At 46.1% G+C, this 26,387-nt stretch overlaps 1 protein-coding gene across 1 annotated transcript in view; it reads left to right on the top strand.

Moving 5' to 3' along the window:
* The first annotated feature begins 4,473 nt into the window (after positions 1-4,473).
* The window catches only part of LOC142591265 (sodium-coupled monocarboxylate transporter 2-like), a 54,742-nt gene continuing 32,828 nt past the window's right edge, over positions 4,474-26,387 (top strand). The window contains exons 1-2 of the mRNA XM_075703603.1: positions 4,474-4,607; positions 7,765-7,894. Coding sequence (XP_075559718.1) covers positions 4,558-4,607; positions 7,765-7,894 — 180 coding nt within the window. The 5' untranslated portion in view covers positions 4,474-4,557. The remainder of the gene's footprint in view (positions 4,608-7,764; positions 7,895-26,387) is intronic.

The following is a 26,387-nucleotide window of genomic DNA, read 5'->3' on the forward strand; positions in this document are numbered from 1 at the left end:
GCGTCGCTGGTCATCCTTCTAGTGGAAGGGCACAGAGATTTTTTTATTTGCATTTTTCATTATTGGCAACGAAGATATCATCGTAGCTGTTACCTTCAATCGGAAATATATTGCCTCAATAAAGACAAAGTTGTCTTGTGTGCTTTCCTGGCTTCCTTGTCCGCTGATTTACCGTGCGCGATATGTGCTTTCTGAATTTTTTCGTTCTGGTTTTAGTAGTTTTGCTAGTACTCCGGAAGCTATCTGTAAAAATACAAATTAGAATGCGTACTTCTTAGTCGTTGCTTGCTCTTGCGGGGCTTCCACACGGTAATTAAACAATATTTCTAAAATGTCAGGATATTGATTGCCTAATTTGATAAGAATCTTTTGTAATGTTCAATAGAGGAAGCGTAGGAAGTGTAAAACAAGAACGTGATCTTTATTATGAGATGAAATTTCAACAACCCTTTTCATGTGAACTTCTGCCAGCTTACGTGCTATGTCATTTCATTAGGGAGGCCTCCGTGGAGTGGTGTGGACGGATTGCATGCAGTTCATTATTATATTGGTCGCCCCTACCGTTGTGCTCGGAAAGATCGTGGTGGACTCGCTGTCCGCGAACTCAACGGTGCAGCCATTGAGTGAGATGGACATGAGGATGTACATGGGAGAGTAAGTAGAGATTTTGAAAGCACAACAAAAATGATCTTTTCTTCTTATTATAAGATATAAAAAGTGTGAGCGCATGCGTGAACACGTATACAGCAATTAGCGTGGTTTGTTTTCTTTACTAAAATTGATGCCTATTAGGTGTACAGAACATTTCTCTTTATATTTCGCCTATGATTAGGCTAACATTGAACAAACAACTTTTCAACAACTTCCGTGAGTGCAGGAACGCCATTTGTACAACGTAAAATATTGACGCTGTGTATACATAGTAGAAGCAGGCGAGTTATAAAGCGCACACTTTAAGACAGGATGAAAGAAAGCAGGCACGGGAGTAGCACTTCTTAAACCGACAAGCATTAACCGACTTGTCGAGGAGCATATTATTTTAATATACATAAAATATAACTCATACAGCATTCCAAAGTTTTTCTGTATGGAATATTTTACTGTTTCATACTAGCCTACGTGGTGTGGCGAACAAAATAAAGGAAAGACGGAAACGCAAATGGGTGCTCAGGCGATGTTTCAGGTTCACTTGCAGCTAGGTTTAGTCCTCTTAATCTTGCAAATAACGGAGTATATTATACGGCATTTCTTCTACAAAAGGTACAAATGGTTCTAACGCACATCTAGCACCCACATGGCATAAAGTGTACATCAGGAACATCGAAGTTGGGTGCTATAATGCGGCAGTTCTGAAGAGTGTGTTCACGAATCCTTTTCAGGCGTGTGTGCTGCAAAAACGGTACATAGCGTACGCCCATGAATTTTTTTTCTGTTTTGCGTCGTGCTGGCGCTTACGCAATTAGGGGTATAACAATAACTACGCCACAAGACCAGCATTCTTCATCCGTGCTGTTATGGATCTGCCAAATTTTTTTTCAGAGGTATCTTAGGCAGATTCACTCCGTTTGTTTAAACTTTGGAAAGTTTTTCAAGGTTCTGAACAAACGCCTCGCTATTTATTTATTCGACGTTGATTTGCACCCAGGTACTCACGATATGGAAATACATCTGCCGCGTGCGGAATACCAATGCCCTTCAAAACAGTTTTCAGCATGTGCAAGCTCAAACTTCAAAAAGTTGAACTATCCTTTCTCAGACGTAGATTTCCTAAAAAAAAATTTGTAGCTGCTGCGCGAGTCAATGCGTTTTCCTGAGGTCCCTGTGTGAAACGCGTATATAATAATCGATACATGAAAATGCTGATGCTGGAAAACAGTATCCCGGCTCTCTTTTCCAAGCTTACACGTGAAATAAATGTACTGCGCGAAATTCAACACAGGTACGCAGTAAGGGATACGGAGTAGCTGTAAATGGAGTATAAGACCGCATCGCATATGCTAGCTGCTGCACAAACAAGTTGGAAAAAATGCTCCTTCTGAAGCTGTAACTTCTGGTACGCTGAACTTATATTTGTCATTTCCACTCGCGACGTTTAAAGGCCAGATACAGTGCACCAAACACTTGATTGTCATGTTTTGGCATTGAACCAGACAGGGTTGCCTGTGCTCTTTTCAAAACCAGCCGTCAGTGAGTTCTGCGGCGAGGGTTTTGGGCCGCCTCCTTTGAGAGGAGGCGCCAGGCTGCGTTATTAGGTCGGCATCGTTCGGTGCGCCGCGGATGGTTGGGATGATTGTGAGATGGTTCTCAGTAATTTTCGTAATTACTCTAACCAATCTGCTTTGCCGGTAGCCATTTCATGCTGACATCTACCCTGAATTACGAGAGAGCAAGCATTTTTACAGCATTTCCTGCTTGCCAACTGAGATAGCCTGTTCGGAGCACTGAAGACAAGTTTAACGTCGAAGCGTTGTCCTATTTTCTTGAGACGATGGGACACGCAATGTATACAAGGTATGATGGCAATTTTGTCGCGCTTATCCGCTGAACTTTGTAGCCCTCCGTCACCAACGCTGCCTTGCTGTTTGTTCCTTCTGTTGGACTGCCTCGGCTACTGAGACAAGGAACGGTCCGGAGTAAACTGCTACTTCTAGACGCTTCGCCTGCGCTAAGAAACTGCACCCCCCGCCCCCAGGCGTGGTGGCAGGACCTGTCCAAAGCACTTGAGATATATGGCTGCACAGTTGCCTTCTTTACTAATTTACGATGAGCGGATGTGAATAGAAGGCATGGTTTCTACGCACGAGGCCCATATAGCCAGTGCGTGTGAACCGCTGAGAACACTGTTCCAATATCTGTACCGAATGTAGTCCTTATTTCGGCACCTCATGTGTCAACACTAGTCACCACACACGGCGTTATGGTAGACGCAATTGAAACGCCCTCTTTCTTATAGTAAATACTCTCGTTCCATAGCACGAAAGTGGACGTGAGGTACGAAGAGGTGAAATGCCAGTCATGTTTTAGAATAGCCAAACTCCTAAATTATCAATACCTTCTTCAGGGTCCTTCAGTATACATTTTGAGTTGTGCAGGTAATTCATGTCGACCGAGGAAGTTTTGATGCAGCTTCATGATTACTGCATCAAAAAGTCTACGCCCTGTCCTGAATTTTGAATCATGGATAGGTCATCCACGGTGAAAGGTTGGAACTTACTTTGTAAAAACCGCCTCAAATTATTTTGCCAGGATCCATTTTCTGAGTCAACTAACCTAAACTGTATCGAGTGTGCGCGTCTTGGGACAGCGCTTGGTACGTCTGGTTCCATTTTCGTATTCCATTTCTCTTCGTATTCATAGTGGTGCACAGGCCATGGACATACATGGCACTGAGATTGCCTTTCGAACAGTTTATTTTGTTTGGCGTGTTCTGTATGTACCTTGACTCTAATAAAAGCTTTTTCTTGGGGTTTGTCTCGGTTTCTACGATATCGCTTTCAAGAAAGAGTCAATCACGCAAGAAAATACCTTACCATCCTTAGTGAATTCCCCTATTATCACGGACTTTGAAAAGCTGCACCCCGCCACAATCCGTCGTAAATTCCTCACAGAGTCGAGTTGGTGCCGAATTGTCGGCACCTAATGCACCCACTGCTTACTTGAAGGCGCTAATAACTTTATTTATGCAAAACCAAAAGAGAATTATTTTCTCAGATTTTCTTGCGTCCAGAATAGAAGTTTTACGTTTTATGGACACAATGAACCCATTTTGTTACCAATGCATGGCGCAGCTTTGCTAGTGCAGTACAGACACGCCTTTCACATTTTGTTGGGTGTTCTATACAGATAGCTTTACAACGAAAATAAGTCGAGTATCTATGTTCAAACTTTGTCTCTATTTTACGTAATGCCATGAACATATTTTATGCGCGTTTGCGTTCCGAGATGTATTGGTATTAAAAGTAGTCTTGCATATCTATGCAGCCTGCTCACTGAAGCCCAAGTCGCAACATGATATTACTGCCGTTGTGAAAATGAGAAATTGTGGAATTGAAATTGAGGACGATGCAACAAGCTATGGAAAGAAGAATGATGGGTGTAACGTTAAGGGATAAGAAAAGAGCAAATTGGGTGAGGGAACAAAAAAAAAGGTAATGACAGCTTAGTTGAAACCAAGAAAAAGAAATGGGCATGGGCTGGACACGTAATTAGGAGGGAAGATAACCGATGGTCATTAACGGTTACGGACTGGATTCCAAGGCAAGGGAAGCGTAGCTGGGGGCGGCAGAGAGTTAGGTGAGCGGATGAGATTAAGAAGTTTGCAGGGACAACATGGCGAATATTAGTACATGGCCGGGGTTGTTGGAGAAGTATGGGAGAGGCCTTTACCGTGCAGTGGGCGTAACCAGGCTGATGATGATGATGATGATGATGATGAGTGAAAATGCCGACGTCACTCCTTTTTATAGTTTCAGTTTCGACTTGACCGTCGACGAAAACGTATGGTCCTGTATATTTGGAAACACAGCACTGGGAATATATCGACTATGTCTTGACCAAATGGTTGTACAGCGGATTATGGCATCTCCTTCAGTAAAGAAAGCTCGAAGGTATACAATTCTTGCGCTTGAATGTAGAGGCGTTTTCTTTTTTCAGATTTGTCACAAGCACTTTCGGCTTTAGCTCATTTTGTGTCTGAGATACAGTTTACACCGTGGTGTTCATGTACTTCAGCATGCGGATTCAATATTCTCACTTCTAACAGCAAATCATTGCTTTTTTATTGCAGCAGTATTTTTTTATATTTTGTTAATGATAAACAAAGGCCGATTTAGCATTATAGTGCTCTTGCATGCATCACATTGTCAAGATGTTAACACATGTGCAAAAACCATCTTTCGAAACCGATTCTACAGGATGACTTGCTCACCTGAACGCTATGTGAAATATCTTTATGTTGACGGTAGATTAGAGACGGTGAACGATGATAAAGAAATCTAATCACCTTTCTATTCGTCGTAAAGAAACGGTAGCTACGGTTTAAAGTCACTCAAGTTTTAAACAAACGCGATATCTTTTGAACGAGCGATGGGTGTTTCTAGAAATTTCGTCCCCTACGTAATCCGGCGGCTGCTTCAGATATCACAAAGGACCATCATCTTGTTTTAATCAGCAAGAGCTTAGCTGCATAACCCACTGAGGAACCTAAATCTAAACCTAAGTTCTAAGATAACTCTAAACAGAAACAAGCATGCTGGGTGATACACGCGGCAGCAGAACATGCTGTCTCCGGGCTCGCCCAGTTAAACAGCCCAGTTAACGATTGCACTGTCCTCTTCACTGGCGTGATTTACTTGAATACAGCTAGAGGCAGAATACGTGACAAGCCCCGCGAAAGAAGGCACGGGGCGTTCCGCTTTGCTTTAGTATTTTTCTCGTCGTGGGCGTAGATTTCACTGCCCTGAGGAGAAATAATAAAATTAAATTATGGGGTTTTACGTGCCAAAACCACTTGCTGGTTAAGAGGCATGCCATAGGGGGGGGGTGACCACCGGAAATTTGGACCACCAGGGGCTTTTTAACATGCAGGTGAATTTAAGTATATGTTTTCGCATGTCAACCCCATCAAAATGCTGCCACCGTGACCGGGATTCGATCGCGCAATTTCAGCTTAGCAGCCAAACAATATAGCCTAAGCAACCACGGCGGGTCCTGAGGACAAATAGATAATGATTTTTGTTTCATCACGTAATACCGTAAAAAAACTAGGGGCGGAAATCCCTTTGCGAACTGACGAACAAATTTTGGCGCAAGAAGAATCTTAAGAGAAAAAAACGCATTCTCAAAGCTTAAAAAGTCTTCGCAAGATCAGCAAGTTTGCCATGCCCACCGCTGCAAATATGAGCGCTGTAGTCTAAAAAAAAGTGCATATATGTCAGTGTGGCATAGACGCGAAATTCTGTACATCCGTCAACAGTTAGCGCAATTCGATTCACAAAACCTAAACAGTCATCCAAGATGGCGACCTAAGTAGCATTTTTACGATAGCGGTATTGCAGTCTTACTAATATGGATTAACTTCTGTCTGCGCCGCCCGAGCTAACGCGGGTAAGCGTTGCAACGCGCTCATTCGACTGACTGGCCAGAGACCACAATTGATAGCGGAGGATGGCGCGTGCTTATATATTTGCGGGCCGGTCTCATTTCTCATCTCAAAGCACATTGAGCTGTTTGTATGCATAATTGTAAATAATATGCTCTGCTTCGGAAGGCAGTAGTATAAATGCTGAGCTGGGGCGAACTGATATATCAGATAAGCTTTGTTTCTTTATGCGCGCATTAGCCTAGATTTTCATACACGTCATTACACTACATTTTGTCTTAGAATTAGAAGTGTAGCGTCCATGCCTGTCAGCCAATAAGTTTTACAGTGAAATATGTATTCGACTAACCTTCCGTAGTTTTTTCGCCATCCGGAAACAGAACCGGACTTTGCGATTTGTAACCAACCCATCCGGGTGAAGTGCGACGGCGCAGATGTCAAAATGCGGAACGGATTAGAACGCTCGCCGTGAACAATAGCGTGACGTCAAGGTTATCACAGTAAATAAGCAGGAGTTGTATCGGCGCTGAAAACAGCTGGTCTATCGATGGGGCTGGCACGTATAGTTCGTACACCCGAAGAACAAATTGCGTACGAGTTACGTCGGAGGTTGTGGCAACGAGAATGTAAACGGCGCTGCCGCCAAACGACCACCGATGAAGAACGTTCCCGCGATGCTGAACGAAAACGACAATAGCAATCCCAGGCACCTCCCAACGAGCAACGACGTATGCCGGATCGCAACGCAAAAAAAAATACAAACATTCGGTGAAGATGGAATGGCAGCGAAAGCATTTTGCTTTTCATTTGAGAGCCTTGACTGTCGTGAGTTTTGGCTGAGATTTCATCTTGATATAGTGGAACGGTTGTCACTTTTTTTTTCATTTATGTGTTTTGAGCACTTCTCTAATTTGTTTTTCTAGTCTTAGCTTTCTCTTAGTCATTGTGCTGCGGATCACTATTTTTTCTAATGCTTTAAGGCTTTAATTCTCCATGCAAGATTAAACAATGAAAAAAAAACGCCTAGACGTTTCGGACTATCGAAACTTCTTGCTCTTGAACAATTCCACATTGATGTTCCGTGCTGTCAGCCTCAGCATTGAATTATGTAGGTGACAGTTTTAATTCAGGACAAAGTCGAAGCGGCGTAGTGTCTGTTTGCTCATTCTCTGGCCTACGTTGTAAACCAACGTATGCGTAGGACGTATGCCAATACTGTCTTTCATATGAAGCGGCACATCAATTCGGTGGCATAATGGTCTCATTATTGCGAAGCACCAGGCTGGGAGCGCGCGTGTGGCTTTTTTACAGGTAGGTACTCGGCGGCAGCATTTGCCTACGGCAAGAGTTGCCTTCACTATGACCTCCATGTCATGTTACGCACATCACAGCAGTAGAATGTTCGGATCAGCAAACACAGTTGCAAATGTTGTTACAAGCCACGAAGTGTAGTAATACCTGTAAAAAATATGAACTACAAATACGTCGAAACTTACGCTCTTTCAAATAATATATCAGTATAGCTTTGTGACGTACAGCACTGAAGGCTAATTTGTCACCGTCAAAACCGGAAGTATGGCCAAGGTTTCTGAATTTCGCTATAGAGTATTACGAGAAAGGATGTGCTGGAAATTTCAATCTAAATTCTCTTTGTATCTGTGCAGAACCGTGTTCTCAGGTGCTCTCTTACTTCTTCTACCATACGCTTCGTGCACTTTATTGGGGATGGCGATAACAGTATGGTACAGAGGATGTGATCCAATGCTATCAGGTGCCATAAAGAGGATTGACCAGGTGAGCGTTTTATTCGAGCAGTTGATCTCACAATGCATATCTACGGACTGCCCTAGAGGTGTTTTTAATGGCAACTCCAGCAAATTATAGAGGCCAACGAATCTCAACCAAACTTCTCTTACATGTTTTCTTCGGCACTGTCCTCATCTCGGCCGAACAGTACGGCTGAACTCGTTCAATAAGTTTTTCTGCGACAGCAGTTAATTGGTCTTAACAGGGTTTGCCTTGTCCATCCGTACAATTAATTACACTGAGGATAGCCGCTGTCATCATCGGCCTTACGCTTTAGTCATCAGCCCGCCTCATCATTCCCAGCTTCAACATCGTCCTAGCACGGAGATAAGTTAAATTCTTCTACGACGGCCTACACTTGGATTCGAGCCGATGCCATTGCAGGAATGTACATTTACGTGTTGGGCACACTACCCAATATGCTTTGATGGATTTTTATTGCTTGGAAAAAAAGAGTAGCAGCTGATCTACAAGCACTGAAATTTAGGTACATTCACACATGCAGACAAACACATGCACGCGAACAAAACATTATTTCTGGCTGAGGCGCCTCAGCGGTATGTACCCGCCGTGGTTGCTCAGTGGCTATGGTGTTGGGCTGCTGAGCACGAGGTCGCGGGATCGAATCCCGGCCACGGCGGCCGCATTTCGATGGGGGCGAAATGCGAAAACACCCGTGTGCTTAGATTTAGGTGCACGTTAAAGAACCCCAGGAGGTCAAAATTTCCGGAGTCCTCCACTACGGCGTGCCTCATAATCAGAAAGTGGTTTTGGCACGTAAAACCCCAAATATTATTATTATTATCAGCGGTATGCTTACAATGTACACATGCCACACTTTCCAGAATAAAGCTATCTTGTTCGTTGCGGAGTTTATGCATTCCGCTAACACATCCAACGTTTACAGAGAATGTGAGACCAACTTTTGTAAACCGCAGCCGATCGCTTCGCCTCGGTCTCACGGCGAATCCCCTGTCGGTTGCCCGCTTGGAAAGACGAATTTGTGGCGCAGCGCTGACCGCTATGCTTTCATTGTGGAGAAGTAGGACATGTTTACCGCGCGTACCACTGCCGTGTAGCTGGGTACCCAAGACTCCCCAACTGCAATTACCCCATGTTTGATGCTGCACGAACCTGCGACGGCAATTCTACAAATTTTGGTTGGAAGGTTCAACGACGCCTCGATCGCGTTCCCCTTCTCCGGCTCGTTACAGCCCACCGACCCTTCACGATTTTCCTGACGCCTCTAGGAGCAGTTCTCCTAGCCCGCATCGGGGAAACTAGAGGCAGCGACCTCCGGGGGTGAGGTTGCAAACCGTCTAGCTTTCCAAGAGCCTCCATCACCGACGATAGACGACTTTAAGACTGCAACCACACTCCCTGTCACCGACGCGTTCAGCGGTGATTCTCTCATTTGCATTGACAACCATTAGGTGCCCGTTCTCGTCGATACTGGTTCGCATTTATTAATAATAAATCGAAAGCTGGCCGACAGGCTGAGGAAAATTAACACGCTGTGGACCACAACCAACGTCAGAACAGCCGGCGGCCAATAGATGGCGCTGATTGGAAAATGCGCAGCCAGAATAGTAATCGCTGGTGCAGCCTTCGTTGCCACCCCCATCATTCTCTTTGAGTGTTGTAAGGAACTCATATTGGGCATCGATTTCTTGAGAGAGTATGGTGCAGTGGTTAATGTCCGTGACCGCGTCGTTTCTATTTCTACGAGCTCAGACGACGTCGACCCCACGGAAAACCAGCGACCCCGCTGACGTATCGACGATGATGACATCACGCTTTCGCCGCGAAGCTGTTCCTTTGTACCTGTAATGTGCAACAATTTGAACACTTGGACTTGCGTCAATGAAGAAATCGACGGACTGGTGCTGAGTCAAGACGTTTCCGTCGCCAGACCCGTAATTACGGGCTGAACATGCTGAACTCCTACTGAAGAATTTTACCAGGGAAAGTCGACACATTGTTAAAGGCATGGCTCTTGCTACAGGACTGTCTCTCAGTCGAGCACGTGGTGTCCACGGCGGCTACGCCTGGCACTGTGGCTGATATCAGTCCCACCTTATCGCCCGTCCAACGCAACAGCCTTCTTTAGCTCATCGATGAATTGAAGAGCTGCTTCTGTTCTACGTCACAATTTAGCCACACGTCGCTGAATAAGCGCCGTTCACGCTTGGTTTCGGAGCAGGCGCAAGCGGAAAAAACTTCACAAAATCCGCCCGCCAAGGCGGAAGAACGGGCGGAAAACCACGTGGCGAGAAAATCGGTCTCGGACCGATTTTTTCTCCATGGTGAAACGGAAAGCGGTTCAGCTTCACCGGAAGCTGCACTAACGTGTAAACATCCCATTCTAAAATTTAACATTTTCCGTTGTTCATTGTCTACTTTAAGGAAAAGCACCTAGCTAAAACTATCGAATCTATGTCTTGGTTGTCTTCCATGGTAGACTAAAGTTAAAAACAACACGCGAAGTGGCGCGAAATTATAGCTTTTACTAACTGATGGTCAATGATGGTCAATGAATGATGGTGTCTTGAAATAGTGTGATGAACAGCGCTACCACGCGAACAAACGTACGCAAGCTCGATGGATGTGGGCGAAAGCGGCAGTGGTTTCCGCTGCAGTGTCAAAACAAATGTGATCATCTTTTACATGCGTGGAAAATATTTTCCGGCCGCTTTGGCTTTTCCGCCCACTTGCCGTTTCCGAAGTGTGAACGTAGCCTAAGCACCGTATTGTCACCGAAGCCGACGCCAGACCAATTCGACAGAATCCTTATCGTGTAGCACCGAAAGAGCGCTAGGCAATACAAACACCACTGAAGACGATGCTTGAGGACGGAGTTATTAGGCCATCTGAGAGTCCTTGGGCATAGCCTGTCATATTGGTGAAAAAGAAGGATCGTAGCGTGCGCTTCTACGTCGAATGTCGAAAACTCAACCACATCATAAAGAAAAACGTTTATCCCCAACCGCGTATCGACGAATCACTGAACAGGCTACGAAACGCACGTCACTTTTCGTTGACGGACATGAAAAGCGGCTACTGGCAAATAGAAGTTGATGATAAAAACCGTGAGAAAACCGCTTTTGTGACGCCCGACGGACTTTATGAATCCCAGGTGCTTCCCTTCGGTTTGTGCTCTGCGCCTGCACGTTTCAATGACGAATGGACACGGTACTATTAGACCTGAAATGGCAAACCTACCTTGTGTACCTAAAGGACCTGATTGTTTTCTCCACCACGTTCGACGAACACTTAAAGAGACTAAACGCGGTCTTTGAAGCAATACTCTCAGTTAGTCTGATTTTGAAGCCTGCAAAGTTCCATTTTGGGTTTTATGAACTTCAATTCCTCAGTCACATTTTAGTCGTGAAGATGTGCATCCTGACCCTGATAAAATCATTGCCTTTGCTGATTTCCCAAAGGCATCAGATAAAAAGGCCGTGCGACGTTTTCTGGGCCTTTGCGCCTTATACCGATGGTTTATTGTGGAATTTTCGTGCTTCGCAAAGCAATTAAGACATCTCACCAGAGAAGATGCACCCTTCGTATAGGGTTGAGATCAACAACTGGCATTTCACGACCTACTGCAACAGCTGCAGTCGCCTCCTGTGCTCGCACACATTGATGAAGACGCTTTGACGATTCTTCATACCGATGCGCGTAATGTAGACCTTGGCACATTCATTTTACAGCGGCAGAATTACCCTGAAGGAAGGATTGCTTACACCAGCAGGACGCTGTCAAAAACGGAAGCTAATTACTTCACTACCGAAAAAGGCCTCGCACTGGTATGGGCCGTCCTGAAATTTCGGCCATATTTGTATCATCGGTGTTTCACCATTCTCAGTAATCCTCATGCACTTTGCTGGCTGACTAATTTAAAAGATCCAGCTGGTCGGCTTGCGTGCTGGGGTCTTTGGCTCCAACAATTCGACTTCACTGTTGTATACAAATCGGGGGAACCACACACCGACGCCGACTGCCTTTCTCGGTCTCCTGTTGAGACTGCAGCGCACGACGATGATGACGCGGCTTTTCTAAGTATGCTAGATACTGCCGCCGTTTAGTAATACTACTACTACTACTACTACTACTACTACTACAAGTAATAATAATAATAATAATAATAATAATAATAATAATAATAATAATAATAATAATAACAACAATGCCTCGATTTGTGTCCCATAAAAATTAACGACATGGGAGACCTGCAGTGAAAGCTGTCATCAATGACAGCTTGACATAGCTGTAGGCCCGCCATATAGGGAGCAGTTACATAACGACAAACAAAAAGGCATATAATGCATGGTTATGTTTGAAATTACATTTCTCAAGCGTACAGTGTAACGTACGCAAACTGTGATGAAATAAGGCAAAATGCAAATACGAATTACAAGTTCACGCATGTAATAAAACACCATCAATGACGGAGGAGTTCCCAAAAGAAACAACATAAATGCAGTTTCACCTATCCGCAAGAAATAACTGTAACACATATACAATGATGGTAAAGAGAAGCAAAACAGATAAAGCACGCATTGTGAAATGAAAGAAGGGGAGACGGAACCATTCCCTCACCATGTACAGTGTTAGGGATAACGGAGTAGTCAAAAACTTGATTTGCAGAAACAAAAAGTTTACCGGCCTAGAATTTGTTAAAGTGCTGTCAAAGTTCTTTGAATATTATATCTTCAAGTTTAACGTGTTCATTATTTATTCTATTAAGTAACCTGGGTAATTTGTTCTGTAGTGTCTGTAGATTATACGTTGTTTTATTGGTTCTCACTTTCCAGAGCATAGCGTTACGTGTCAGGCGGGCAGAAGTTTTTTCCTGTAGGTTAGCTAAACGTTGTAAAAAGGAGCTGTTATTTACTACTTTTTCGTTTTTAAATGTTTTGCCAAAGATGTAGTTGAATAATTCGGCAACTGGGAGTACGTTGTACTTGTCAAAAATATGTTGTGTGTGAGTGTAATAGGGCAAGCCCTCAACAATTCTAAGGAACTCTTTTCTGCAACTTATAAAGCCTGTTTAAGGTTTCCTGTGTTGTGCCAGACCATACTAGATTTCAGTAGCTTATTCTGCTGGAAAACAATGAATTATAGATTAACATCCTAATCTTCTGTGGAAATATATGGCGAATTGTCTATGTTAAACGAATTAGTTGCGCAAGTGTATTTGCCAGGCTATCCACCTGAGCATACCATGACATATGCTCATTAAATGTGCCACCTAATGGTTTAATACTGGAAGCAATCTCAATAGGTGTTGCATTAAATGAGATAAAATTGCTGATTCATATATGTTTGTTTTTAGCTCTAAAATATTACAGCTTTTGTTTTATCCTCATTAATCAGGAGGCTATTTCTACGTGTCCAATCATCTAATTTTGCTAACGTGAAATTTGTGTCGTCGACAAGGTCGCCAATATCTTTACCACCTATCAATATGCTGGTGTCGTCAGCGCACATAAAACGTTTCACACTTTTATTAATTATAACAATGTCATTCACATACATATTAAATAAAATGGCCCTAGTATGCTGCCCTGTTGGACGCCTGAGGAGACAGGCAGTGGATCTGAGTGAGCCATTTATAACCACTATTTGTCGGCGGTGTTCTAGATAACAAGGTATAAAAGATGCGACATTGCCACGAAAGCCATATCGTGCAAGTTTTTGAATTAGAAGATTGTGATTAATTCAATCAAATGCAATTGATAGGACAATGAAGATGCCCAGAACAAGCTTGCCTTCCTCCAAATGCTGTACTATGTGTTCTTTTTGAGCTATTAAAGCGAGTTGAGTGCTTATTCCCTCACGGGAACCATAGTGTCTGTCGGTTAGCAGATTGGGTTCTTGCTCAGATTCAGTTAGCCGCCTTAATATAACTTTCTCGGAAACTTATGAAAACACAGGAAGTATTGATAATGATCGGTAATTTCCCAAATCGTTCTTATCACCATTCTTAAAAAGTGTAATGACGTGCGCTATCTGCGCCCTGCGAGGAAATGTACCTTGGTTTAAACAGAGGTCAAACAGAGGTTAAAGACATAAATTTTCCACTGAGATATGAGATCAGCAACGTATTTTATAGGTTTACCTTAAAGGCCATCAATATCCCTGGCATTACTGTTTTTTAGGCTCAGAATTGTGTTATTTCCCCTTCATGTACTGGATAAAGAAATATAGAACTGGAATTATGAGAAATGTATTCAAGATCATTGATTGGTGCGCAATTGGCTCGAATTTTAACGAAATGTTTGTGAAAAGCATCTGCGAGTGCTTTGTGTTTTACCTCAATACCATTTATTTTCTAAGTATGCATCTGTTCAGTAGGAACATTGTAATTTACCAGAGATTGCAGGTTTTTCTACTCAACATCCGAAGCTGAACTCGAACTAAAGGCGTTGAAGCAATGCTCGCGCCTCGCCTTTTTTACATCTTTATCTAGATGATTCTGAATTTTCTTAAAAAGGCGGAAAAGTTCTAGATCTTTTGTCTTTATGAATTCAGCATATAACGCATTCTTTTTGCGTATTCGAACAGATAGCTCAGGGGAAATTCATGGCTGACGTATTTTATTTGTCTGTTTTACGCACTTCAACGGAAAACAAGAGCCGTATATTGGTTTTAGGAGCCTAAAAATGCTTCATAAGCGTCATTTGCATCTTTAGATCAAAATACAGTATTCCAGGCTGTTTGCAGGATATTGGTACGAAACATAAAAGGTTTTTCTTCAGTTATTGGTTGAGTAAGGAGTGCCGACTGTGATTCCTTATTATATAAATGACCCTTGTAGCATAGAAATATTGGTATATGGCCGCTCAAATCGGACACGAATACGCCAGCTTTAACTGAATCTGGATTTATATTTGTAAAGAATACGTCGATGAGAAATGACGTATTCTTGGTTGCCCTGGTAGGCAGTTTGGTAGTATTGCAGCATGCATTTTATTCTAATAGCGTTTCAAGCCTGAGTTTTGGTGTATCATTTTTCATCATGTTAATGTTGATGTCCCCACCAAAAATTTTCTAATTTGGTGTCATTAGTGAGCTCTAGAAAACTATCCAAGTATTCAACATATTGTGTAAAAATTCAAGTTCTGCGTTCTCCCGCCAGCAACGCGAGGACGCAGAACTGGTTGCTCTTTTCGATTACTTATAGGGAACAACAAGCAGCGTGCCGAGGTGATTGGCCAGAAGGCTGCCTTCATTTTCCTTGCGCCACGACGTTCTCTATAATAAGAACTTTTCACCTAGTGGGAGCAGTGTCCTACTCGTCATTCCGCGTCTCTTCGCGACGAAGTCCTACATGCCTGTAACAACTAGCCAACTTCTGGTGCAACGGAAGAAATCACAAGCTGCCGGATCTTCTGTCGCACAATTTATCGAATAACTTCATGCAGAGCCGTGCCACAGCTCTCAGTTAGAATTGAAGCTTTCACTGGTGAGTTCTTGCGATAAATATTGGCGGCACCGTTGCTGTAGTGCCCGTTGGATAGCGTAAGCCTCCTTGGTAAATTCGGTCACTGTCGTCAGTGGGTTCCTCACGAATCCGGCAAACAGTTCCTCCCTCACTCCGCGCCTCAGAAAGCGCAACTTTTTTTCTTCGGCCATGTCAGGGTCTGCTCTGCCGAAAAGGGCGGGTCATATCTGTTGAAAATATGGCAACGCTCTCATGTGGTTATTGAATACGGGATTCGAGAAGGCGCTGCGGGTTGTCTTTTATGTCACTACTAGTGAATGTGTCTAGCAGCTGGGTGCGGAAGGCATCCCATGTGATGAAATTCCTCTCTCGGTGCACAAAGCACGTGCGCGCACTGTCAAGAAAAGCGAAATAGACATTAGCCAACTTTTGCTCGGAGCCCCAGTCATTATAACTGGCGTCACGCTCGAATTGGTCCAGCCAATCTTGGACGTCTTCAGAAACGTCACCACGGAGACTTTCTGACATCTTTGGGTTCTGCTGCCTCACCTGCGAAGGAGTTGCAGTGGCCATGGCGGAAGTAGCTAGACGCGTTCCTGCTGGGTCCTGCTGGGTTGGCCTGTCAGAAAGTTTTTCTCACAGGCAGACCCGACGCGACGGAAACCACAGAAAGACCAAAGAACCAGGCGGGAAGCGCACGTCTCGGTGTCGCCGGTCGTACAAACGCCTTTGACTCTCTTGGGATTTCAGAAAGCGGTCACGGGCAATTTCCCTTGCGTGGGCACAGCGAGCGATGGGGTCAAGTGCAGATTGGCTGGTCGGGGCCGCGTGAACAGGGAGGATTGCGTCAAGGGGCAGCGCTGGTTCTCGGCAGAAGCGAAGGAAAAATGGGGAATAGCCGGCTGTTCGTGGCACAAGGAATTATAAGCAAATGTGACTAACGGTAGAGCGGGGTCCCAGTCAGTGTGGTGGTCTGAAGAGACATATTTCGGGCGCACGTCTGTGAGAGTGCGATTGAGACGCTCCATGAGGCCATTTGTTTGCGGGTAGTATGACGTGGATAGCTTCTGCCTCGCGGCACAAGACGGCAAAATGTCCGCAATAACTTTGATAGGAATGTCCTGCCACGGCCTGTGAGAAGTTGTCGCGGAGCTCCATGTAATAAAATCACGTCGCATAGAAGAAAACCGGTAAGATCTGTGGCGCAGCTTGTACGTAGCGCTCGGGTGATGGCATAGCACGTGGCGTAATCCATGGGCAGAGCGATCTACCTGTTCCCACAGGTAGAAAGAGGAAAAGGGCCACGTAAGTCCAAAGCAACCCGGAAGAATGGTTCCGCGGGAATGTCGAGTGGTTGAAGGTACCCAGCAGGGAGCGTCGATGGTGTCTTGCGTCGTTGGCACTTCTCACATGCAGCTACGTATCTTCGAACGGAGCGAGCAAGCCCTGGCCACAAGAAGCGTCGGCATATCTAGTCGTAGGTGCGTGACACACCTAGGTGACCGGCAGTGGAGAGGTCGTGAAGTTCGTGAATTGCCGAGCGAATGTGTTTAGGGATCACAAGGAGTAATGCAGGGCCGTCGGGGTGAACATTGTAGCAGTAGAGTACCCCATCTTAAAGTGTGAATAAGCGAAGGGAACTGTAGGGAAGTGACGATTCCAGGTGGTCAATAATGATGATACGCAAGGACGGGTAACGGCGCTGCTTGTCGGCGACATGGAGCAGCTGGAAAACACATATAGCACAGGCGTCGATGTCAGTATAAGACGTACAGGTCGCGTCTTCGACTAGGTAGCGAGACAGGCAATCTCATCCTTGTCTTGGCGTCCCGACTTCCGACTCTGTAGGGATATTCTTGTAGTCGGAAGGGCCGACGACCGAGCCGGCCAGTAGGATCCTTGAGCGACGAAAGCCAACAGAGCGCATGATGATCTGTGATTCTTGAGAAGGGCTTGCCATATAAATATGGGCGGAACTTTGAAACAGCCCAGACGAGAGCAAGACATTCGTGCTCAGTAATCAAATAGTTGTCCTCTGCAGTTGTCAGGAGTCGGATAGCGTAAGCTATAACGCGGTCGTACCGGTGTTGGCGTTGCGATAACAGGGCGCCGATCCCATAACCACTGGAACACATTGGTTCGGACTTATGTATGTGCGGACGGGTCAAAGTGGGCCAAGACCGGTAGATTGGTGAGAAATGTGATAAAGCGTGAAAATGCGGCAGCCAGAGGGGGACCCTACGTAAAAGCCACGCCTTTCTTCAGAAGTTCAGTGAGTGGTCGATCGATTGATGCGAAATATTTCACGAACCGTCGGAAATAAGAACAGAGCCCCACAAGACTCCGGACGTCTTTGACAGACTGAGGTACAAGAAAAGCCGTGACTGCTCGAACCTTCTCCGGGTCGCGTTGTACTCCGGAAGCATAGACGAGATGGCCTAGCATTGTAATTTGTCGGAGCACGAAATGGCATTTCGATTAGTTTAATTGGAGCCCAGCCTAGCGGAAGACGTCAAGGATAGCTGGGACGCGCTCAAGGTGTGTCTCAAATGTGGGAGAGAACACGAGAACGTCGTCGAGGAAACAAGGGCAAGTTGACCATTTGAAACCTTGAAACGGAGAGTCGATCATCCTTTCGAACGTGGCAGGAGCATTGCATAAGCCGAACGGCATAACCCTGAATTCGTAGAGGCTACTGGAGTGAAGAAAGCGGTCTTTTCTTGTTTTATTGGTCTTGGCCATTGATCCAAATCTGGCAATAACCAGATCGAATGTCGATGGACGAAAAGTAATTGGTACAGTGAAGACATTCAAGAGCGTAGTCGATTCGTGGTAAAGAGTAAATGTCCTTTTTAGTCATTCGGTTTAGGTGGCGGTAATCAACGCAGAAACGCCACGTGCCATCTTTATTTTTGACGAGCACGACCGGCAATGCCCAAGGACTCCACGACGGCTCAACAATGCCTCTGGCGAGCTTCTTGTTTATTTCCTGCTGAATAAATTGCCGCTCTAACGTGGACACGCTATACGGGCAGCGGAGGATGGGAACAGCATCACCAGTCTTTACCCGATGACTAAGAAGAGACGTCTGACCAAGTAGCCGATTGTCAGTGTCAAATATGTCGCGGTAGAAAAGCAAAAGGCGATATGGGGCTGCTGCTTGGTCAGGAGCGAAGTCCGGAGCAACCATGGGACGTAATGGGCCGTCGAAGTTGAAGGTATTCTGCGGGTACTCGGGAGGATCTGGAGACACGTCGGCTGCAAAAGCAGTAACGTGGTCACCTGTCACTGGCTGGAGCGTGGCTACCGCTATGCCTGCAGGTAACACTTCCTTCGTCAAGCCAAAATTGATAACGGGGAGACACATCCGATTAGCGGCAAGGGTTACTATGGATTGTGGCACAGAACTGTCGCGCGCCAGCAGGACGTCACTTATAGGTGCGACGACATACACGCCATCAAGCACGGTTGCCGTTGAGGCCAATTCGACGAAGGTTAGGGCTTCTGGAGTTAAGCGAACAAACGCCATAGTGCAGATGGTGTTCGGTGGTTCGGAGGGAATGTCTGAAAGAGGAAACTCGAGGCACAGCGTACCGGTGGCACAGTCGATGAGGGCACAACGCGTCGTCAGAAAGTCGAGCCCGAAGATTACGGCATGAGGGCAATTGGTCTGCGTGGTGAACAGGACTGGAACTTCGTGGCCAGCAATTCCTATGCGAGCAGTGTACATACCCCTGACGGTAACAGTGGTGCCATTGGAGACGCGTACGGCTCGGGTGATGGCACGCGTAAGAACTTTTTGAGGCGACGACATAGGTTAGCGCTCATTATAGACACTTGTGCTCCAGTATCAATTATTGCCGTCAACGGAACACCTTTTACGTCTACTTCAAGTAGCCTCGTGTTGGGGAACAGCGTCAACGAAGGATTTGGACAGGAGGAACGTAATGCAGCACTACGTCTAAGTGCTGCATGGCCTAGTTTTCCGTCCGTCGGTTTGACAAGGAAAAACGGCGAAGTTGCGGTGACGGGGAAGGACGGCGCTCTGGTGACGGCGATCGCATGGAGGAGCGGCTGTCAGGGGCATCGGAAGTAGGGAACAGGTGGCGAGATGAATAACGGTGAGCGTCGGAGTATAGCGAGGAGCAAGGAATGAGCTCCAGTACGGCGGCATCCAGATGGTGCGGCAGTGGCGGGCTACATGGACAACGCGGTGGCAGCGGAAACAGATCGGTTTGTCTTCTGGGGTTTGCATTCAACAGGATTCCGTGGTCTGGGAGCGAAATACTGGTCATTGCATGTTGTGGACATGGGAACGGGAGCAGAATCAGGTAAGGGGCCAGAGCAGGCGGTAGGGATGCGAAGGTTTGAAATTTCTTTCCGCACAACTGCTTGAATAACAGAAATAGTGGGGGCCGCGTGGTCAAAGGTACCGTAAAGGGGTCGTCGATGAAGGGGGCCGGACTCGCTGCCCCAATCTCACAGCGAAAGATACGTGTGAGGTTCTCTTGAAATGGTCGTTTGGCGGTAAGAGCGGAGCCACAGACGACGCAGGGATGTTTGGGAGCCGGGAAAACTGTGGGACGACGCGGCGCCTTTTTAGCTACCTCGAAGCGGCGGCATTCATTGACGATGGCGTCGACGGTAGAGACGTCGTTATAGACAAGCAAATTGAAGGCGTCGTCGGCGATGCCTTTTAGGATATGGCTCACCTTGTCAACCTCGCTCATGTGTTCGTCGACTTACCGGCAAAGCGCGAGCACTTCCTGTATGTAGGAGACATACAATTCGGTCGACGACTGGGCTCGGGTGGCAAACTCTTTTTGCGCAGCCTGTTGGCGACCTGAAAGGTAGCCAAATTGGTCCCGAAGTCGCTCTTTGAAAATGTCTGAGCAGGCGAGCTCAATCTCATGGGTGCGAAACCAGACACACGATAGCCCGTCAGGTAAAAGATCACATTCGCAAGCATGATAGTAGGGTCCCAGTGGTGGCTTTGGCTAACACGCTCATACACGCCGAGCCAATCGTCGATGTCAACGTCATTTTGGCCGAAGAATGAGCCAAGATCACGGAGTCTAGGAACTGTAAAGTACGGTGTGGTTGGCGCCGCAGGTCTAGGGGGCCATGGGGTGGTTGCATCGCAAGCCATGGCTGAGAAGACGACGGTGCGACCGCATCGGAGCTCCGTGTCGAGGACGGGGAACGTTCCACCTCCACCACAATATTGTTTGAAGGACGAGTCAATAAGACGCGCAAATATTTACCTGTTATATTTACAACAGCGGTCGTAGCGCTGACCGCTTAGATTCACAGCGCGAGCCCAGTTCGTTTTTCCTCTTTTTTTCTCGAGTCATGGTGCCCCCGTACCTCGTTCAAACAATCAAGTACCACACGCGTGTAGCAATAGTACAGCTTGAGGTGCTCGACTTTCACAATGTCTCTTGCACTATGACGCATGTCCAAGTACGGGTCAACGGGTTTGATCACACAGTTCACGGGGAATGCGCGTTCGACGAGAATGTAAGGCCCCTAATACTTGGGTAGTAGTTTCAAGAGATACCAGGTGCAGCGGAAGGAACCGACAACCCCGCAAGCGCTCCAGGAAGGAAAGTGGGCGCAGAAGTGGTGTCACCGCGAGTGCTCTTCTGGTGCTCTTGGTTATGGAGGTAAAGGCCCGAGTGAGAAAACGGCATCTTCATCATGTCTTGCTGTGGAAGAAATGGGCGTACAATTAGATGTGTGCGGCCGGTGTGGTAGAATGGTGTCGATGGTGTGCGACGGGTGCCGGCCGTACAGCAAGAAAAATGGTGAAAAGCCGGTGGTGCTCTGAGTAGCGGTGCTGTACGGGTAGGTTAGGGAGGACAGAATGGTGTCCCGATTTGTAAGATGGGAAACGACGTACATAGCAAGCATGTCACCGAGCGTACGGTTGAAGCGTTCCGTAGGGCCATTGGTTTTCGGATGGTACGCCGCAGTTGTACGAATATCAGCATGGCACTCATTAAGAATGACTTCAACTACTTTGGTTAGGAAGACGCGTTCACGATCACTGAGCAGTGCCTGAGGTGCCCCATAAAGCAGGATGAATCGACGAAGCAGGAAGGAGGCCATGTCGCGCGTTGTAGCTGCTGGGTGGGTGGCAGTTTCGGAGTATCGCACGAGGGGGTCGACTGCTGCAATGGCCTAGTGGTTTCCAGCTGATGTCAGGGGAACGGACCCATAGCAATCGATGCCGACGCGGCCGAAGGCCGGGCAGGGCAAGGTAAAGGTTGCAACACAACTGACGAGAAGCGGGGGGAAAATTTCCGGCGCTGGCAATCAGGGCAAGAGTGAACGAACTTTTGAACTTAGCTGTACATCTCTCGTCTGTAGTATAGCTGTAAAAGACGGCGATACTTTTTGAAAACTTCCGAGTGTGTACACTGTAGATCGGCATGGAAAGCAGCGCTTATATTGAAACGCAGACTGCGAGATGCTACAAACAGCCACTGGCACCCATCGGGGTTATAATTGCGTCGATGAAGCAGGTTATCGCTAATGGTGACATGGAGAACTTGACGACGCAACGTGCAAATGGTTGGTTCTCCTGATGAACCAGAAACAAGTCTATAAGTGGAGCAATCTAATGGTCCTTGCTCTTCTCATAAGCGATGGTGGTATGGTCGAGCGAAGAAACGTAAACTGGCATAATGAGCAGCAGGCATTGTCGTCAGGTAAGGGTGAGCGCGAGAGGACGTCGGTGTCAGTATGCTGACATCCACTGCGGTAAAGCACGCGGACCTCGAGTCCAGCAGCGAAGTCACCATCGTGCAAGACGACCTAAGGGATCTTTCAAGGACGAAAGCCAACCTTCTGCATGGTGGTTCGTAAATATGTCTAATGGACGGCCATATACATAAGACTGAAACTTGCTAAGGGCTCAGATGATGGCCAGGCACCGTATTTGTGTCAGAGTATTGGTCTCAGCTTTCGTAAGCGTGCCACCTGCATCCATGACATACTCAGGAAACCCTCGTTTGCGGTGGGCAAGCACAGTGCCGAGGCCAACACCGCTGGCATCTGTGCGCACTTCGGTAGGGGCTGTCGGTCACAATAGTACAAAATTGGCGTAGAGGTTAGCAAGCCACAGAGCTTTGTGAATGCCTCGTCGCACTCGGAGGACCACGAAGTGAGGGGTCCGTTGCTTTTAAGTAGCTTTGTCAGGGGCGACATGATCGTGGCGAAATTGCAAATGAAGCTCCTGAATTAAGAGCAGAAACCTATGAAACTGCGCAATTTCAACTAAGATGTCATTAACTCGCGTTTCTTCCCTCGCCCAATCTGCTCTTTTATTATCCCTTAACGTTACACTCATCATTCTTCTTTCCATAGCTCGTTGCGTCGTCCTCAATTCAAGTAGAACCCTCTTCGTAAGCCTCCAGCTTTCAGCCCCGTAGTACTGGTAAGACACAGCTGTTATACACTTTACTCTTGAGGGATGATGGCAACCTGCAGTTCGTGATCTGACAATACCTGCGAAACGCACCTAAGCACATTTTTATTTTTTCTGAATATTTCAGTCTCATGATCGCGATTCACGGTTACTACCTGCCCCAAGTGCATGTATTCCCTTACCGCTTCCAGTGCCTCGCTACCTATCGTAAAGTCCTGTTCTGTTCCGAGACTATTCAACATTACTTTAGTTTAGTTCTCTGCAGACGTCGGCATTATGGGGAGGCATACTTGGAGAGAGTGGTTGGGTCCGCGCGGCGACTTCAGCATAGCTGAATGGAGCAGCCGCAGGAAAATGATGTCGCTGGTCTGGTAAGGCCTCGGTGATTTCCGGCGCGAGCACTATGGAGCGGAGCCATAGAATTCAAGGCGGTCTATTGTTTACGTGGCGGCTGAGCGAAGGTCAACAAGGAGAGCTGGCGTGCAACTACATCTAGGAGGAATGGTTTCATTTCTGCAAGCAGGGGTGACTATGGCAGATGGTAGCCAAAACAGCAATGTGTTCGTCTGACGATGAAGGGCGACGTTTCAGCGATCGCTGCCTGCGTAGCACCTCGTAGCTTTGGCATAGAGTGACGATGCGGGTCACCCATTGAGGATTCTTTTCAAGAAGCATGCTGAAAGCATCATCCTCTATCCCTTTCAAGACAAGTCGGATTTCGTCGGACTCCGACATCTTCGAGTTGACTCTCTTACACAAGTACATAACATCCTCAGTATAGCTGCTAAATGATTCACCCGGTTGCAATGCACGTTCTCCCAAACGCGATTCCGCGTACAGCTAGCGCATAGCCGGGCGAGCAAACACGGCCACTAAAAAGGCATTCAACGAGGACCATGTCGGAAAATCGGACTCATGGTTGTTGTACCAGAGACTGGCCACAACCGCGAGATAGAAGAGCATGTTGCTCAGTTTTGCGGGTCATCCCAATTGCTGTGGGCGCTTACCCTTTCTAATGTGGTCACCCAGTCCTTGATGCAGGTGTCACCTGCGCTGGTGAAAAGGTCAGGGTCCCTGCGGCGAGGCACACCAGCGCACAGGAAGGTTGGAGGGGGCACTTGAGCAGGAGGCGTTAGCTGGCATGTGCCTTCAGGCATGGTTGAGCGTAGGGTACGGCATCGAAGTTCCAGTGTCGTTCTTCTTCGCTACAAGGGTGATAGATATATATTTCTCTCTGCTGTGTTCCACAAAAAAATAGAGATTCTGTCATTTCGAAGAGTTGTCTTTCTAGTGTACATCGAAGGCTTCTGCTGTCCAATGAAATATCAGTTCTAAAAGTGCGAGAGAGCCACTTATAGGTATCGCAGATCGTCTTTTGAACGAATTCCTGCATGACATGAAGGTGTAGTGTACCACATATTAAATCAAAACCCAGATGATTTTTCTTAATTTCAATCGCCTGCTAGCATTAGAATTTTGCGCTACTTCTGGTGGTATCGTGCAAGGGCAACGCTGTGAAATTATTGCAATGTAATGCGCGCCACGCAGACTCTCTCAGCAGCTGCTGATGTGCATGTAATTTTGAGGCCTAAACGACTAACAGCTCAGTGGACCAGTATGATATTATGGGCATTTCCTTAAATTCTTCTTCACATGATGGTCTGGTGTTCGCGTGCATATCTCCGTTTTCATTCTGGAGAAAACCGCGTCAGTAGCACAAATTATTCGTACAGTACAATGATGTTGATCAGCCTCAAACGTCGTACATGTACACAACAGAGCCTGAGATCATGGAGTTGATGTAAAATACATGTAAAGCATCGACGGTGTCAATTCCAGCATCGACGACGCAACAATAACGCTGCCTTGTTTTTACATAGCAGACGTGCCTCACACAGTTCATAGCTGCCAAGTGCTCGATGTATCAGCGGCATGTTTTGCCTTCACAGCCAATTTATCCGGAAACCGGACACTGAAAATGAGTCACTGAGCCGGAATAGTGAGAAGGCCAACTGCTTCGTAGCCGGCGGCGCAAACAATCATTTAAACAATAGCTCCTTTTCAAGAATAATGTAAAGAAACTTTATATAAAAAAGGTCATCTCAAATGCCACGCTGCCGACACATTGGTCAATTAGGTGCTTAGATGCTGCCCTAATCTTTAATGGAAACAGGAACTATTAGCGTTTTTGCGAAGTTTTCAAAGCATATTGCACTATCCACAAGGCAATGTCACCATAACAGCACACAAAAGAAACAAATGTAAGTATATTGTACCAAGATTGTTCGAAATTAATGTCTTCTTATAGTAAAATTTGAGTCCATTTAGAAGAAAATATAGCATAATTTTGTGTGGCAGCTGCTACACACAGTTTGATAAAAATGTAAATTTGAACTAAATAATTTCAACCTGCTTAGACATTGCGTGGCAAAGAGCAAAACGCAGCAAAACCCCTTAGGGGTATTGCTCATCGTCATAGGTTGCACGACATAGTGTCAATTCACCGTGGTCCTAACGTCTTCTTTCTCGAATCTCACTGACCATGTCAACCTTTAACATCCGAGCTCTGTCGAGTAAGCCTAGCTTAGCAGGTCTCTTTGTTTAACCATCAGACCTTGTTTGCGATATTATGGGTCTTATCCAGATTAGAAGAACTGGTGAGGCTCATACACTGCTGAATAACGGCCATGTCCACTGCTATAGAGGCCTCCATGATTAGAAGCAATGCGGGGTAGGATTCCTAATCCATAAGGACTTAGCGTGCAACATTGACGAATTCTACAGCAGAAATGAGAGGGTAGCAGTAGTCGCAATGAAATCTAATAAGAGGTATACATTAAAGGTAGCACAAGCCTACGCTCCAATATCCAGTCACGAGGATGAGGAAGAAGATCAGTTTTATGAAGACGTTGAATTAGCGATGAGAAAAGTACAATAGGAGTGGGTGACTTCCATGCAAAAGTGGGAAAAAAGCAGGAGGGTGAACAGGCAATTGGGAACTATGGCGTTGATTCTAGAAATGCTAGAGGAGAGGTGTTGGTAGACTTCGCAGAAAGGAGCAAGCTGAGAATAATGAGCACCTTTTTCAGGAAACATAGCAACAGAAAGTGGACCTGGAAAAGCCCTAATAGTGAAACAAGAAATGAAATTGATTTCATACTTTCCGCCGATCCCTGCATAGTGAAGTATTTAGAAGTGATAGGAAGGGTAAAGTGCACTGATCATAGGTTAGTGCGGGATAGGATTCACCTCAAATTGAACAGACGAGTAAAATTGATCAAGAAGAAACAAATCAACTTAAGGGCAGTAAGGGTAAAAGCAGACAAATTTAGGCTGGTACTTGCAAACAAATATGCAGCCTTAGAAAAGAGACATGATGGTGAGGATGACATAGAGGTAATGAATGAAACTGTAATGAGGCTAGCTTCAGAGGCAGCAACTGAAGTGGGAGGCAAGGTACAGAGGCGACCAGTAGGCAAGCTCTCCCAAGTGACAAAGGATCAAATAAAGAAACGATGAGGAATGGTAATGTGCAGCTCACGAGATAAGATAGAATTCGCGGAACTGTCAAAACTAATCAACTAGGCAAAAATAAGTGA

This window comes from Dermacentor variabilis, chromosome 8 (assembly GCF_050947875.1).
Source record: "Dermacentor variabilis isolate Ectoservices chromosome 8, ASM5094787v1, whole genome shotgun sequence".
NCBI classification, from domain to species: Eukaryota; Metazoa; Arthropoda; class Arachnida; order Ixodida; family Ixodidae; genus Dermacentor; species Dermacentor variabilis.